The 13,589-nt window shown below is 42.7% G+C and overlaps 1 protein-coding gene across 1 annotated transcript; it reads right to left on the bottom strand.

Moving 5' to 3' along the window:
- Positions 1-1,551: 1,551 nt before the first annotated feature.
- On the bottom strand, positions 1,552-2,751 carry nAChRb2 (nicotinic acetylcholine receptor subunit beta 2). The gene is given in 1 exon segment (NM_001109930.1): positions 1,552-2,751. A coding segment is annotated over 1 exon segment (1,161 nt). The 5' UTR covers positions 2,734-2,751; the 3' UTR covers positions 1,552-1,572.
- Positions 2,752-13,589: the final 10,838 nt, after the last annotated feature.

The raw sequence follows: 13,589 nt of genomic DNA on the forward strand, positions 1-13,589 counted from the left end.
TGAGGAGGGGCGTTGTCATGTAGGTGTAGCGGGGACAGGTGAACGGCGATTCGCGACTCTCCATCATTGTGTCGAGTTAGTTCCACACGCATCCGCAGTAATGCCGGTGCTGCTTGGTGTGAAACTGTAACTCTACCATTTTTCATAGTAAGTGACAAAGCGGCTTAAAACCCCTTCGGCTATGTATCTGTCAAGTATCGCAAGGCACATCATAACGCGGTCGTCACGCCAGCCGTGGTTCAGTTCGTGAGGCACCCACTTATCAAGTTTTTTACCTTGCCACTTGGAGCAATATTGTTTTGATGCTCAGCGGCAGATTGAATATCGTCAGCTCCCACTATCGCCTTTAATTCGTCGTTGCTTACTTTAGTTTTCGGGCGATCACAGGGTTCATTTTTTAGATCAAAAATTCCACGTCGCAAGCGTTCAAATCAATATCGAGTCGTGCGTTCGTTGATAGCGCTCACTCGGTACACATCATTAATGTTGTGAACCGTTTGTGTTGAATTAGTTACTGCCGCTACGGAGCTCGTGTACCATAATTACTCGTATTCTTATCGTGTTATCATATTAATGAAAAAGATACAAACTTAGTGAAAACTAAACATTAGTCAATTAGCAAATTACCTAAATTTAATTCAATTTTCTTTAAATAAAATTCTTTACCATTTACTTAGAATTTATTGCCAGCCACACCTACACAAATTACATTTCAAATTATCGGTATTGTAAAAGGGCAACTTCATAGGTAAAGACGCAAACTGGTATTATAATATTACATCTAAGTATTCACGGGTTGAAGGATTCTCCTTACAATTTAGATTGTTGGTGGTAGGTCGTATTCGTATTGTGCAGCTCGTGCCCGTGTGCCTACACCTGCGGCGAGGCAGTGCTGCGTTTTGATTTAAAGAGTGAAATAGGCAAAGTTCTAGTACCGACCGTGGCACACAGTCCGCGCTACAACCAACAAATATCGCCCGACCACACGCGGGCATCAGAGAGCGCTGCTGCCCTTTCTTTGATGAATAAGGCATGCACTCAGCCATCACTGCTCCCATAGAAAGAGTTTGGAGGATATCCTTCTAGGCCCTTCTACGTGGTGTCCACACAACCATATCATTTAATTATTACAAAAAGGCTATGTTTTTGAATCAGAAAATGTGTAGTTCTCAATTACTTCATGAAATTAAGAAACAAATTATTAAATAGAGCATTATTTTCATTAATAAGGATATGTTTACGATAGGGAAACGTTAAAAAGGGATTTGGAACACACCATTCTCGTCATGCTCAGAAACAAGAGAAGTAATGCGAATAATATTATTTTCTCGTTTTTCCTCGAGCTAATACGAACCTTGCGAGCGAAACGCACAATGAGTTATAATTCCACGAGACAAATAAATCATGTCCTCAACGCTCCAAGCTTTCCCACCCACGACACACATAGCATGGATGTCTCTGCACTCACCAATAAATATCTATGCTTTATTTATTTACTATATTATGAGCAGTCATATCATTTTTATTCAAAGTGAATGAATTTAAATGAAACACACGAAATGCCTTGCATGCCTACCGAGGTAGGAACAATATAAAGAGGATAGCGTAAACAACAAAGGTCACACCCAACGCAATACTATTCATTGTATTAGCTAAATGTGTCCATTCTTTGTTGCATGTGCTTTCTGAAGAACTGTGCCACTGTGGCCAGATCAGCATCTTCCATCGACTACACATCACGGCTTTATTCATAGTGCTGAGTGGCTGCGGTACCACAGTGTCTTTAGTCGCCGTCCATCGCAATACGATACTGAGCATTATCAGCAGCACGGAGACAACGAGCGAGCCGCGGTACAGCAGCAGCAGGGCGGGTGGATCCTCGGCGTGCTTAGGGATACATTGTTGTAGTTGAGACAGGAACCTGTAGTGGCAGCCGTGACTGAAACAACACAACAACAAGCGAATGGTTCTTTTCACGTCCACCAGGAAGCACGACGCTGACAACAGGGAGAGGACCACAGCGGGGAGCACTAGAATAGCGGCGAGAGTCCTCGTCTGTCGCTCCAGCGTGTAGGTCCACACGGTCTGCACCTCGGACTCGTTGCTATGTTTCATCTCCCAGTCCGTTAACCTCCAGTGAGTTTCCAACGTTACCTCTGAGATGTACAATTGATTCGGGAATTTTACTCGCACCAACACTTTGTCTCCTTTCCAAGCTCCGAACTCCAAATCACATTGCTGTACGTCCAACGGCCAGTTTCGGAGATCGACCCGACATCTCGAAGTGAACACGGACTTAAGCTTACATTCGACCTTGCCGCTTGAAGATACCCTACATAGAGTGTAGAAGGGAACGTCATCGTCTCCCGCGCCGACTGCATTGACTTGTCTGAACCCCGGCAGCCACAGCATCGCGCTCCTCATCACCGTGTCAGCGATGCCGGCGTATTCGGAGCGGTTCCAGCGCAGTCGATCGTCCATCCAGTTCAGGATTAGAGAACCGGTCACCTCGAACCGATCGTTCCCGCTGTCCAGGGCGTACGAATCTATAACAATGAAAGACATCACTTCGAAGGTCCTATTGACGAAGGGAGGTTGCGAAATATCGTAGTTGGCTTTGAGGTCCTTCTGCAGTTTTTGTTCCCAGTTGTTTTCGTCGGAGCTATGATCGATCACGCACTCACACCTGCAGAGCACAACCAATAAGCTCGATATGTAGACAGTCCGGATCATAGCTGTGGTCGTACTGAGACCGTCCGTTGCTGCAGTGTGTGGGCGGCGGCGGCGGCGGCGGCGGCGGCGGCGTCCGTAACACGAGCCCGAGACGCCCCTCTCGTGACTCAACACACACACACACACACAACCGTCGTATCTGTGAATACAAATATATCAATACAAAGTGCGAGATAGAGATATAATTACATAGACTTCAATATTTGAAACCTCATCACAGCGAAATTACTAAAAGTAGTAAATTATATACATATGTATATCTAGTATATTTTCATATATTTTTTTATAAATGATTGAAATATTATTTATTTACACATTTGTTGGTGGTTGATTGGTGCTCCTCGCAATTACAACAAATGAATGTACATACAATGGTAATGTTTAGGTGTTGGCGAGGATATCCACGTGTAGGCCGCCGCTGGTGGCGCGCGTGATGGTGTTATTACTAAACATAACGTCTCGAACAATAATATTATTATTGTGAAGAACTGTTTCCGAAATATTCTGAAAATTATTTAACTTATGTCAGTATTTATTTCAAGGAAATACATAATAGACGTACCTACTTACAAAGAATTTTACGAAGAAATGATGTCGTGTAATCAAAATTGATAGAATTGATGAGTCTGGTTGTGGGGCTAGTCGTGGGCCCGCACAGGTATATCTGCCGTCGTCCTACCTATTTCTACCGCGAAGCACACGTGCGTTACTGTTGGCAGAATGCCACGTCATACGACGGCTTCGACCTCATGTCTCAAGGCGGGTGGCTGTAACTCCTTAACGCAAGGTGGACAGTGGACTTGTTCTGCTATTAAACAAAAAAAAAATTGTTCTCAATGATGAATAATAAACGAAACGGATCCACTCTGATATCCTCAACCTTATTCCACGGGTGCATACTGTGGTGAACAGCTCGGCAGCGATGGCTATATTAATAAAATAAATAGAAATATTATAATATAACTCTAGCAAAAATATGTATCGCGCTGATTATTTACAAATTTACAAAAATTGTACATTTTTTGAAAATCCGGATCCAACTGGATCCGGATCCGGCCCCAACAACTGGTGACCAATAAATCTACCGCTTTGTTTCGGAAGCACTCACAACTATACTTCTGTCCCGCTGCAATAAAGGACATACGCATCTGAGATGTGCACACATAGCACACACACACACCTCCGAGCATCATGATGAAAAGCGGCCAGTGTAATAAAAGAGTCTTGTTATGCTTACGATTTTCCAGCGAACCTACTTAAAAATTTGAACTGTGTCCAGACATGACCAATAACAGGCGTTCGTCGCCAAAAAACAAAACCCTGGGCGCCCGGGCGGCCCGGGTCATTTCCAATTAAAAGTTGGCGGCGAGAAGGCCGTCCGAGTCAGACGGCGCAGGTGCCGCTTCACAAACGGATATCCCGGTTAAGTTGCCGGTTATCGTTCCCGAGTGATATTCGCGCGGATAATTCAGCTCTTTTTCGGCATTTAAGTTAGTGGTGCGGTCCAGTGGCTCTTCATCAGCTCTCAGCTATCATCAGCAGCAGCAGGTGGTTCTTCGGCTATACATACGTTCACTCTAAAATCATTCAATTGTTAATAATAGTGTGATTTTCTATGTTTGTGTTATGATTGGTACGGTGCATTTAGTCCATATTATGTAATAATACAGATCTGCAATGATCACAGCAAGCAGTTCCCGAGGGCGTGCAAGGGTAGATCTTACATCAGTAGTTACTGAGAGCGTAGCGTCACATCCAGTTAACGTGTTGCTCCACGGAGAGCAGCTCGCATCCTATTTATATGGAAATTTCAGTACGTCCCCTTCACCCCCTACCGCTCCTCTGAATTAAGCTCATTTACCTGAAATGACAGAGCTGCTTTTTGAGAATGTACACAGCATAACATATCATAATAGTTGAATTTAAAATAAAAGAGACACTATTCGGCTTCTTACTATACTCGTATGTATAAAGCACAGATTATTAGAGCACCGCACACCACAGCCCACTCTCCGTGCTCTGCACTGTACTGTACTGTACTGTACTGTACAGCGCCGTATGAACGTTCTCTTGTGTTCGTCGACTGAGCACAACGCGGCGAGGTAGCTTCAATACTTAAGGACCGCGATACTGCACTGTGCTATAAGAAATCGTTTGAACAGAATTAGAATGTAATAAGAGTCTCGTCGAGCTTAAAGAGCGTTATAAATGACGTCAAGTGTTCTAGAGGAGAGGATCCGTGAGGAGGTGCGAGGAGGGCCGCGGTGTGTTATCGCGTTTAGCAGCTCGGCTCTCGGTGGACTCGACGAGAACTCCTCGCCTCAACAATCACTCCTAATTTCAGATACCTCACTTCAAATATTTGAAGTGAGGTAATTGTATTCTGAAAGGTTTTTTTAATAATATCATCCCATACGTAACTTACTGTAAGTCATCTGTGAGAAGCCACACACCCACAGACTAGGTTACAGCGCGCCTTCAGCACAGAGTACTTTCTTTTAAGTTAGTAATCAGTTCACTGCATCCGTCACGCCCGGGTACACTCCACTGTGTTCATGTTTTCTTTGTAACTGTGTAATGAAACAGTGCCTCCCTATATTTTTATATGAAGCACCATCATTAATGGAATATTGACTGTTTGTTGAAATTTGACACGATGTTCATTTTCTAATTTGTAAAAAGTAGATATTTGATCTAATGTAGTTGAGGCAACACAGGCACTACAGTCTGACGGTAGATGTAGTAGTGCGGCGTTGGCTGTGGTCGTGTTTATTTAATCCGGGTGGAAACGACGGCCCTCGCACCCGAAGCGCCTGTGGATTTCATCAGAGCATCACGTGACGATCTGCAAAAGTATGAATGCCATCGTCAGTATCAGGCGTATGAATCGTGCGAGTTGTCGCCGGGTGACGATCGCCCGGTCCTGTAGACTGTAAAGCATCACGACTGGGGATTTAATAACTATAATTTGTCGATTATGCCGCCGACCGGGTGAATCCCTCAGACATGTCACCTCTGGTTATTCTATGCTTGCTAGCACTGAGTACTTGCACAGACATAACCAAGCAGCCAGAATCCTCCACCAAGAGCTCGCCCTTAAGTATGGCCTCATCGAACAGAGGCTACCGTATTATAAGTACCAGCCGGACGCCGCACTCGAAAACGACCGCGCCAGCTCTACTGGGACCGGCCCATCATCACGGACAGGACTATTCTTGCGAATAAGCCTGATATCATGCTGATGGACCGGACGGAGTCTCGGACATTTCTGGTGGATATCACCATTCCCTATGACGAGAACCTTGTGCGCGCCGAGGCAGATAAAAAGACCAAATATCTGGACCTGGCGCACGAGGTGACCGACATGTGGAGGGTGGTATCCACAGAAGTAATCCCGGTAGTTGTGTTGGTGAACGGTTTGGTCCCTAAAAGCCTCTCAAAACGTCTCAAGAAAAAGTCGGTGGTGGCCCAAATGCAAAAAGCAGTCTTGCTGGACAATGCCCGTATAGTTCGCCGGTTTCTCTCCCAATAGTCCCTAACGCTCCGGCCGATTGTTGCCCATCTCGCCGGAGTGTGTCCTGCTGTCTTCTCAGGCGAGGCAGTGTTTAATACACATAATAATAATAATAAATTTTTATTTCAGAATTAAATTCCATATGAAGTGTTAGTAATACGAAATCTTTCTTAAAAAAAGCAGTTCATTTTATTTATTTTACATTGAACATGGCTGGTCTTGAGCCAACATGGACTTCATTCCAGTGCCTCAGTATAGGGCAGCAATAGCGACTTCCTATCGCGGCCTGGAGGCTGTTCGGGCTGTCCCGGAGCCGAAACCACGCGGGGGCCACCCGCTTACGAATGATCGCGTGAAAGCCATCTATGTGAGCCTGCGCGAACATCGTCGACGCGCTACAGTACCGAGACAGCCCCATCAGTGCCCTGAAGCCGTTGTTATATTGGACGCGCAGGGCTCCAAACGCCTTTTGAGTGTACTCAGTCCACAGACTGCAGGTGTAAAAGGACTGACAATATGCCCTAAATAGTGTGTGCTTGTCGAACGATATACTATTATAGGTATTATAGGTAAACATATCCTAAATTCCCCAATTCTAGATGTGGAAGGGGAGGAAGATGCAGAAATGGACTTTGAGGAGTACCTAATTGGAAAACTCTATTATCTATAAATTTGATCACAGAAAAATATAGCTTTTAACATGAGGGCGAGCCTGGCACTAAGCTCACAATTAAATGTAATTCTTATTAACCCAATTAAAATGTATGCTAGTGAACTCAGGGACTGTTGTTTATATGTTCAGAAAATACTAACCTAGTCGTATTTCTGAGGTGAGCCTCGCGCGGCCGGCGCGGCGGGACAGGGCGGCCGGTGCACTAACACCGAGCGATGTGACTGCGTCGGGGAGTCAGTCCCGCAAGTCGGTATCAGCATTTACCAATTAGACATATATTCACATTGTTTTATTATTACTATGATTTAGAAGGGTGAAGATTCATATACATATAAGGTTCCAGTCCCAAATGTAGAGTGCAACGACTATCTCACCCTTCAAACTGGAATGCATGACACAGTAGAAATAGGCGGGTTGGTGGTAACTGCCGGTGCGGGCTCAAGACGTCCTACCATTAGTTATTACGCAAATTATATTTTTTGCTATTTTTTTTATTACACTATCTTATCTTATATCTTTAAACGAGCAATTCTTGTATACTCGTATATATAATCTGAATCTCGGAAACGGCTCCAACGATTTTCATAAAATTTAGTATCCAGGGGATTTCGGGGGCGATAAATCGATCTAGCTACGATTTATTTTCAGAAAATGTTGTTTTATTCGTGATTTCAATAATCAACTCTTCCCGACATCTATTGGCGAATAATAATACTATTTTTCTTAATTGAGGGCAACTAACCGCTTTAAAGACACAACAGGATGGCGTTATCAAAAAAAACCGAGCCAAGCTCGGTCATCATCTAGTTTCCTTAATAGCGCAAACCATTCGTTAATGTGTGAAGTTACGTATTTCATGAGAATAATTAGCATCTAAATTGATCTAGGTGTCTTGTCTATAGGATATAATAATATAATAAATAGGCCTTGACGATTACAAACTTCAAAATTGATTTCTAAACGTGAGACGAATCGTTGTCCATTCCTCCTACTATACTTTCTTATCCTGCTAGTAAACCTGTAAAATAAATAAGCCCATTTATAACCAATCTAGCGACCAGACTGAAAGATCCCTCCGCACAAGGCAGCGCTAATAACGACGTCTCCTGAACATGGAGCAGTGCGGGTAGCTCGTTACAGCTCTATTACGATCCGGATTGGTTCCTGATTCGCTCTCTGCACTTGTACCTCCCACACCTTCGAACAGACCAACATCACAGACTATTGGATGTTTATTCGGTTTAGTTGCGGGGCACCTGGAAACTCTTGCTGTTATAACATTTGAAAATGCAATTTTCGTCTTGTGAAATTATTTTATTGGAGTTGATGCACAGAGGAGCTTGCCGCCCATCTGTGTGTTAAGTGATTATCGTATCCTATTATCGTATTCCATTCAAGTCAACTTATTGATTTACTTCAGTCTGCTCGGCAACATTTTAAAATTGAGATTTTGACGCAACTTTTGGGCGTATCCTAGAAGAACGTTGTGAAAATCATTTAATTACGACCAATAAATAATTGTACATCGACACTACAATGCTGCAATCAATGTTTAGACTAGGGCTGTGAGAAGTACTAGTTACACTTCTTCGAGAATCTTTCTTTGAGCAAGAGGTTTTCCACAGGAGTGCCACTTTAGTTAGGTCGATATTCAAAAGAGAATAGTTAACCAAATAGCAGTGAACGCGATACGTCGCGAACCGTCCATCAGATCTCTTACTGCTCTTCAGCACTCGCACCTCGCTCGTCATGACTTACGCGAGTGTGGTGTTCGCTCACTCGGCTCGCACACACATAGACACCCTCCAATCCCTACAATCTCGCTTTTGCAGGTTAGCCGTCGGGGCTCCGTGGCTCGTGAGGAACGTCGACCTACACAACGACCTGGGCCGCGAATCGATCCGCAAACACATGAAGTCAGCGTCGGAACGTTACTTCGATAAGGCAATGCGTCATGATAATGGCCTTATCGTTGCCGCCGCTGGCTACTCCTCGAATCCTGACCACGCAGGAGCAAGTCACCGTCGTCGCCCTAGACACGTCCTTACGGATTCATCAGATCCAATAACTCTTGCATTCACCTTCAGCTCTAACACTAGGAGCAGGCTGAGGAACCCCGGTAACCGTACTCGTCGAACTCGACAAAGAGATCTACGTGCAACCTAACCCATGCATCAGCTCGCTGAGTTTCTCGCCGGATCTTCTCAGCGGGTCGCGATTCCGATCTGGTAATAGATTCATTCGCGAAGCAGTTGCTCTTGAGTTGTTAGGTCTCCTTCGGAGGCGCTCGGGTAGCTGTTAGCAAATCCCACCCCTTCTGGCTGAGCCTTTGCTCGCCCACCTGTCCTGGTGAAACTGGAAAGGTCTCCGGGCCACCAGTAAATCTTCAATAAAAAAAATAAAAACTCGCACTTCGTACTCGACGTAACCTGATCGTTCGTTCGTTCGAGCATTGTGTAAAACTATTTGAACAGACTTCAAAACAGGTAAACTTTATATTCTCTTTTACCTACATTATTATTATTATTATTAAATTCTTTATTTCAGATAACAATCCATATAAATGTTAGTAACAGTTATTTCTTAAAACTAAGTTAGTAAGGACACAGCAATAAAAGAAAACAACAACAAACATACTACATACGATTGCAATAGCTGCATTACGAGAAAACCTTGTGGACCTCTCTGCAATGATTCAGAAAAGGTCCATCTAACCTAGAGAATATCATGGCCAGGATGCTGTTGGAGCTAGCACCTACCCTGCAGAGCAAGGACGCGCATCGCTTTCTTATTATGGCATAGAAATTGTCGGTGCGCGCCTCCGCAATTATCCACGTCTGTCTCATCTCGCCAACTCGCCACAACACCGCGAGTGAGACGCTAGAGACAGAGATACACTAACTAAATATAACTTTTAATAAAGTGAGCTCATTCAATAATGAGATTGTTTTTGTAAAATTCAACGGCCGTCTGGTGTAGTGGTAAGTGACATGGTCACTACACAAGGGGGTTGCGGGTTCGAATCCCGCCAAGGGAAGATATTTGTATGATAAATATAAAAATGTCTTTTCCAGGGTTATGGATGTATATTAAATATATGTATGTATTTCCGTTATCTGGTACCTGTAACACAAGTTCTTTACGAACTTACCACGGGACCAGTTAACGTGGCGTGATTGTTAGTAAATATTTATTTATTTATTATTATTATAAAAAAAAAAAGTGTAACGTGACTTTTGTTTAATTAATATATAATATATATAAAATTCTCGTGTCACAGTTTTCGTTGCCATACTCCTTCGAAACGGCTTGACCGATTCTCATGAAATTTTTTATGCATATTCAGTAAGCCTGAGAATCGGCTACTATCTATTTTTCATACCCTAAGTGATTAGGGTTGTCCACCCCTAACATATATTTTTTTTATTTGGACTTTTTTTTTTGTTATAATGAGGTATTATGTGGTTGAATGAGGTTTTGTTATTTTTATTATATATTCCCTCATCGTTCACAGCACTACATACCTCTTTCACTCATTTACCACATCCTTACACACTTACAATAAGTTAGTTTTTTTTTCTACACTAGAAATTCCCTAGAAATCTTATATATGGCAAAACAATGTTTGCCGGGTCAGCTAGTATAATATATAATAATTGTAATGAGTCGCATTAGACTGCTGTCTCGAGGACCCGACCGGGCCCGCACACCTGGACACCTGGACACCTGGCAGGTACTCCAGGAGCTCTCACACGAACGAACGTCCGTGAGAATGTCCGCTCCGGTCGTTTCTCTTCTCACCTGATGTTTTCGCGGCCGCATCTCCGTAATTAATGATCCTCCATTATTCTATTCTGCCCCTTGACCGGCTCGGGGTCCGCACTGAGACAAGTACGCGCTCAGCATTCGAGCCGTTCTATCTCGTCGCGCAAACCCTACTTCTGATGTTTTTGACCTTCGTAAATAGTCTGTCAGGACTTGTATTTGGTCTGCCACTTTGGACGATGTTTCTTGAAGACAATACCAAATGAGCAGCAACATTTGTTTTGCCACATATTTTGTTCCACCTCTCCGTATAGTGAGGGTTCGTAGGATGACAGGATCGCCTTAATTGAATAAGATTACACTATTAAAAACTATAAATTCGTTCGATTCAATCACTAGAGCTTGTTTTTCTCTTTATAATTAGGAATTTTAAAGCTGTCGGCTTTTTCTTTTGTTTTCTTTTATTGTACACAACAATAAAAGAAAAAAAAACCATATTTTTTTAGATAACAATACCTTCAAAGATTTACCAGATAGAGACAATACCTTCAATACCTTAAAAGTATAATAAAATCTGGTGTGTCATCAATAAATGTTTTTTTAGAGTGTTACATATTAGAAGGTACATAACTCATAATTTTGTGGTCTTGATCCATTAAATACATTGTAGTGCGCGTTATGGTCGCGTCCGTCAGCTCCAGTGCGAGCCGGTTTCGTTATTTTCAAGGGGCGTCGTGCAAAGCATTCCCGCGGCGTTATTTGTCAGATTCTAAAATATCGGCCGACAACCGTTTAGCTGCTAATAAATTACCATTTTCCTCCGAATGTTGGACGTCTCCAACAGCCCCCTCCCCTCGTTTGCCCCACTACAAGACCCCCTCGCACCGCATTATACGCGGTTCTGTCCCCGTGCTATGAATATTTAAATGGGGCCGATACTGAGTTTTATTTAAGACCTTATTATTTGAAGCCACGATGAATCAAATAATGATGTCGTGGTCTACCTGTATTCTTTAAATGGCGGGCGAAGGACTCTTCTTACTCAGCCTCACCCTCTATTGTTAGTGTTCTAACCCCAGTTCGGTGACCCTCAGTTTCACAGTACTAGTAGTAGTCAGTTATTATTACACCTGCTACCAACAGATACTACTAACTAATACTTATAACATTTCATAAATTACATTTAATAATGATGATAGATTTTAGTAGAAAATATTATGTAAAACCAACGTGATGCGTAAAACACTTTACGTGGCGTTAGAAACTGGTTATTACTGGTGGCAGGACCTCTTGTGAGTCCGCACGAGGAGGTACCACCACCCTGCGTATTTCTGCCGAGAAGCAGTATTGCATTTTGGTTTGAAGGGCGGGGCAGCTGTTGTAACTATACTGCACAGATGACCCCCATCATATGTGCTATACTGAGACCTTAGAACTCATATCTCAAGGTGGGTGGCGCATTTGTGTTGTAAATGTCTATGCGCTCCAGTAACCACTTAACACCAGGTAGACTGTGAGCTCGTCCACCAAACTAAGCAATAAAAAAACCTTCTTTTATATATAATAATATATGTTATAATATTGGTAAATCTTAGGTTTTAGCAGTAAATATTAGAGTTTAGTTTTAGTAAATATTAGCTCTGTTAATGTCAGGTATTTTCAGTCTAATATTTTGACCAAATTTCACATTTGGATATTTATCAGACGATTTCAGCTTGGTTTTCCTAATTATTTTTTTCTTATTGTCTGGACTGATTTTATGCATTTTGGTATTGGATCTTCTTGAGCTTCAGTTGAGTTTTCTGTCTCTAAATCGGTTTCATTAGTTATTTGCTTCTCCGTCATAATTTCAGTTACATTTTCTTGTGTTTTATTCCTCAAATTAATACTGCTTATGTCCTCTTCTGACTCATTTTCAGCAACATTGTTTTCCTTGTCTTATGCAATTGCATTTTCGACGGTAATATTTTCATCCGTATTTTACAAGGCCATACGCTGAACACGTATTGACATGTTTATCTCAACATTTACCGTGTCTTTGAGGTAAATCCTAAGATTTACTAAGTGAATGGTGGTAAAAGTCCGAAATAAACGACGATCATAGAACGGTTGGGGCTTTTACCATTAAGAGTTGGTAAATATTAGGACTTACTGGAAAATCTTAGGATTTACCGTAGTTCGGACTTCTACAGTAAAATATACATAGATTTGTGAAATTTAACCAATTGTCTACTAGGAGCAGCTTAAGAAAGTTTCACATAGATGACACAGAGTATAAATGTTAAACAAGGTAAAATTGGATAGCATATAAGCAGGTCTGCCAATAATGTATCAGTGAAATCCAAACCCCACAAATGGCACAATGACATTCACACATTCTTGCTGTTCCAAGAAGCGTGGCAGTGGCTGAGAAACTGAGGGGTACGGGAGGGGACCAAGTTTCCGGTCCTGTATCTAACAACTTCCCGTTCAGACATAATCTATGCAACCCCTACGAGTGCTTGTTCCGCCACGGCCGGTGCAAACCCGCGTCCGTACACCTTGTCGGTTCTGTTGGCTTCACCATTGTACGTGGCTTCTTCGTGGCTTGTTCTCGCGTTAACAATGCCCACATTCTGTTTGTGTATGCGCCAGGTCATCTCTCCACACAAGAGTAGAGAGATAACGATGAGCTGACTGCTAGTATGACTACTAGCTTCCCAGTATTTAAAATTTGTTATTCTACAAGTACTCTTTAATATTAGTTTAAGTTTATATTAGTTATAAAAAATAAAAAAATATCCAGATTGTGATGTATTCGACATTGAAACATATCAATTGTCGATAAGCTGATGGGCGTCCCTCGTCTCGAGTTACCGGATCGTATGTTGGATCCCGCCAGAGCGGCCGCACTGCTCGCCCGCC

This window comes from Bombyx mori, chromosome 27 (assembly GCF_030269925.1).
Source record: "Bombyx mori chromosome 27, ASM3026992v2".
Lineage (NCBI taxonomy): Eukaryota > Metazoa > Arthropoda > Insecta > Lepidoptera > Bombycidae > Bombyx > Bombyx mori.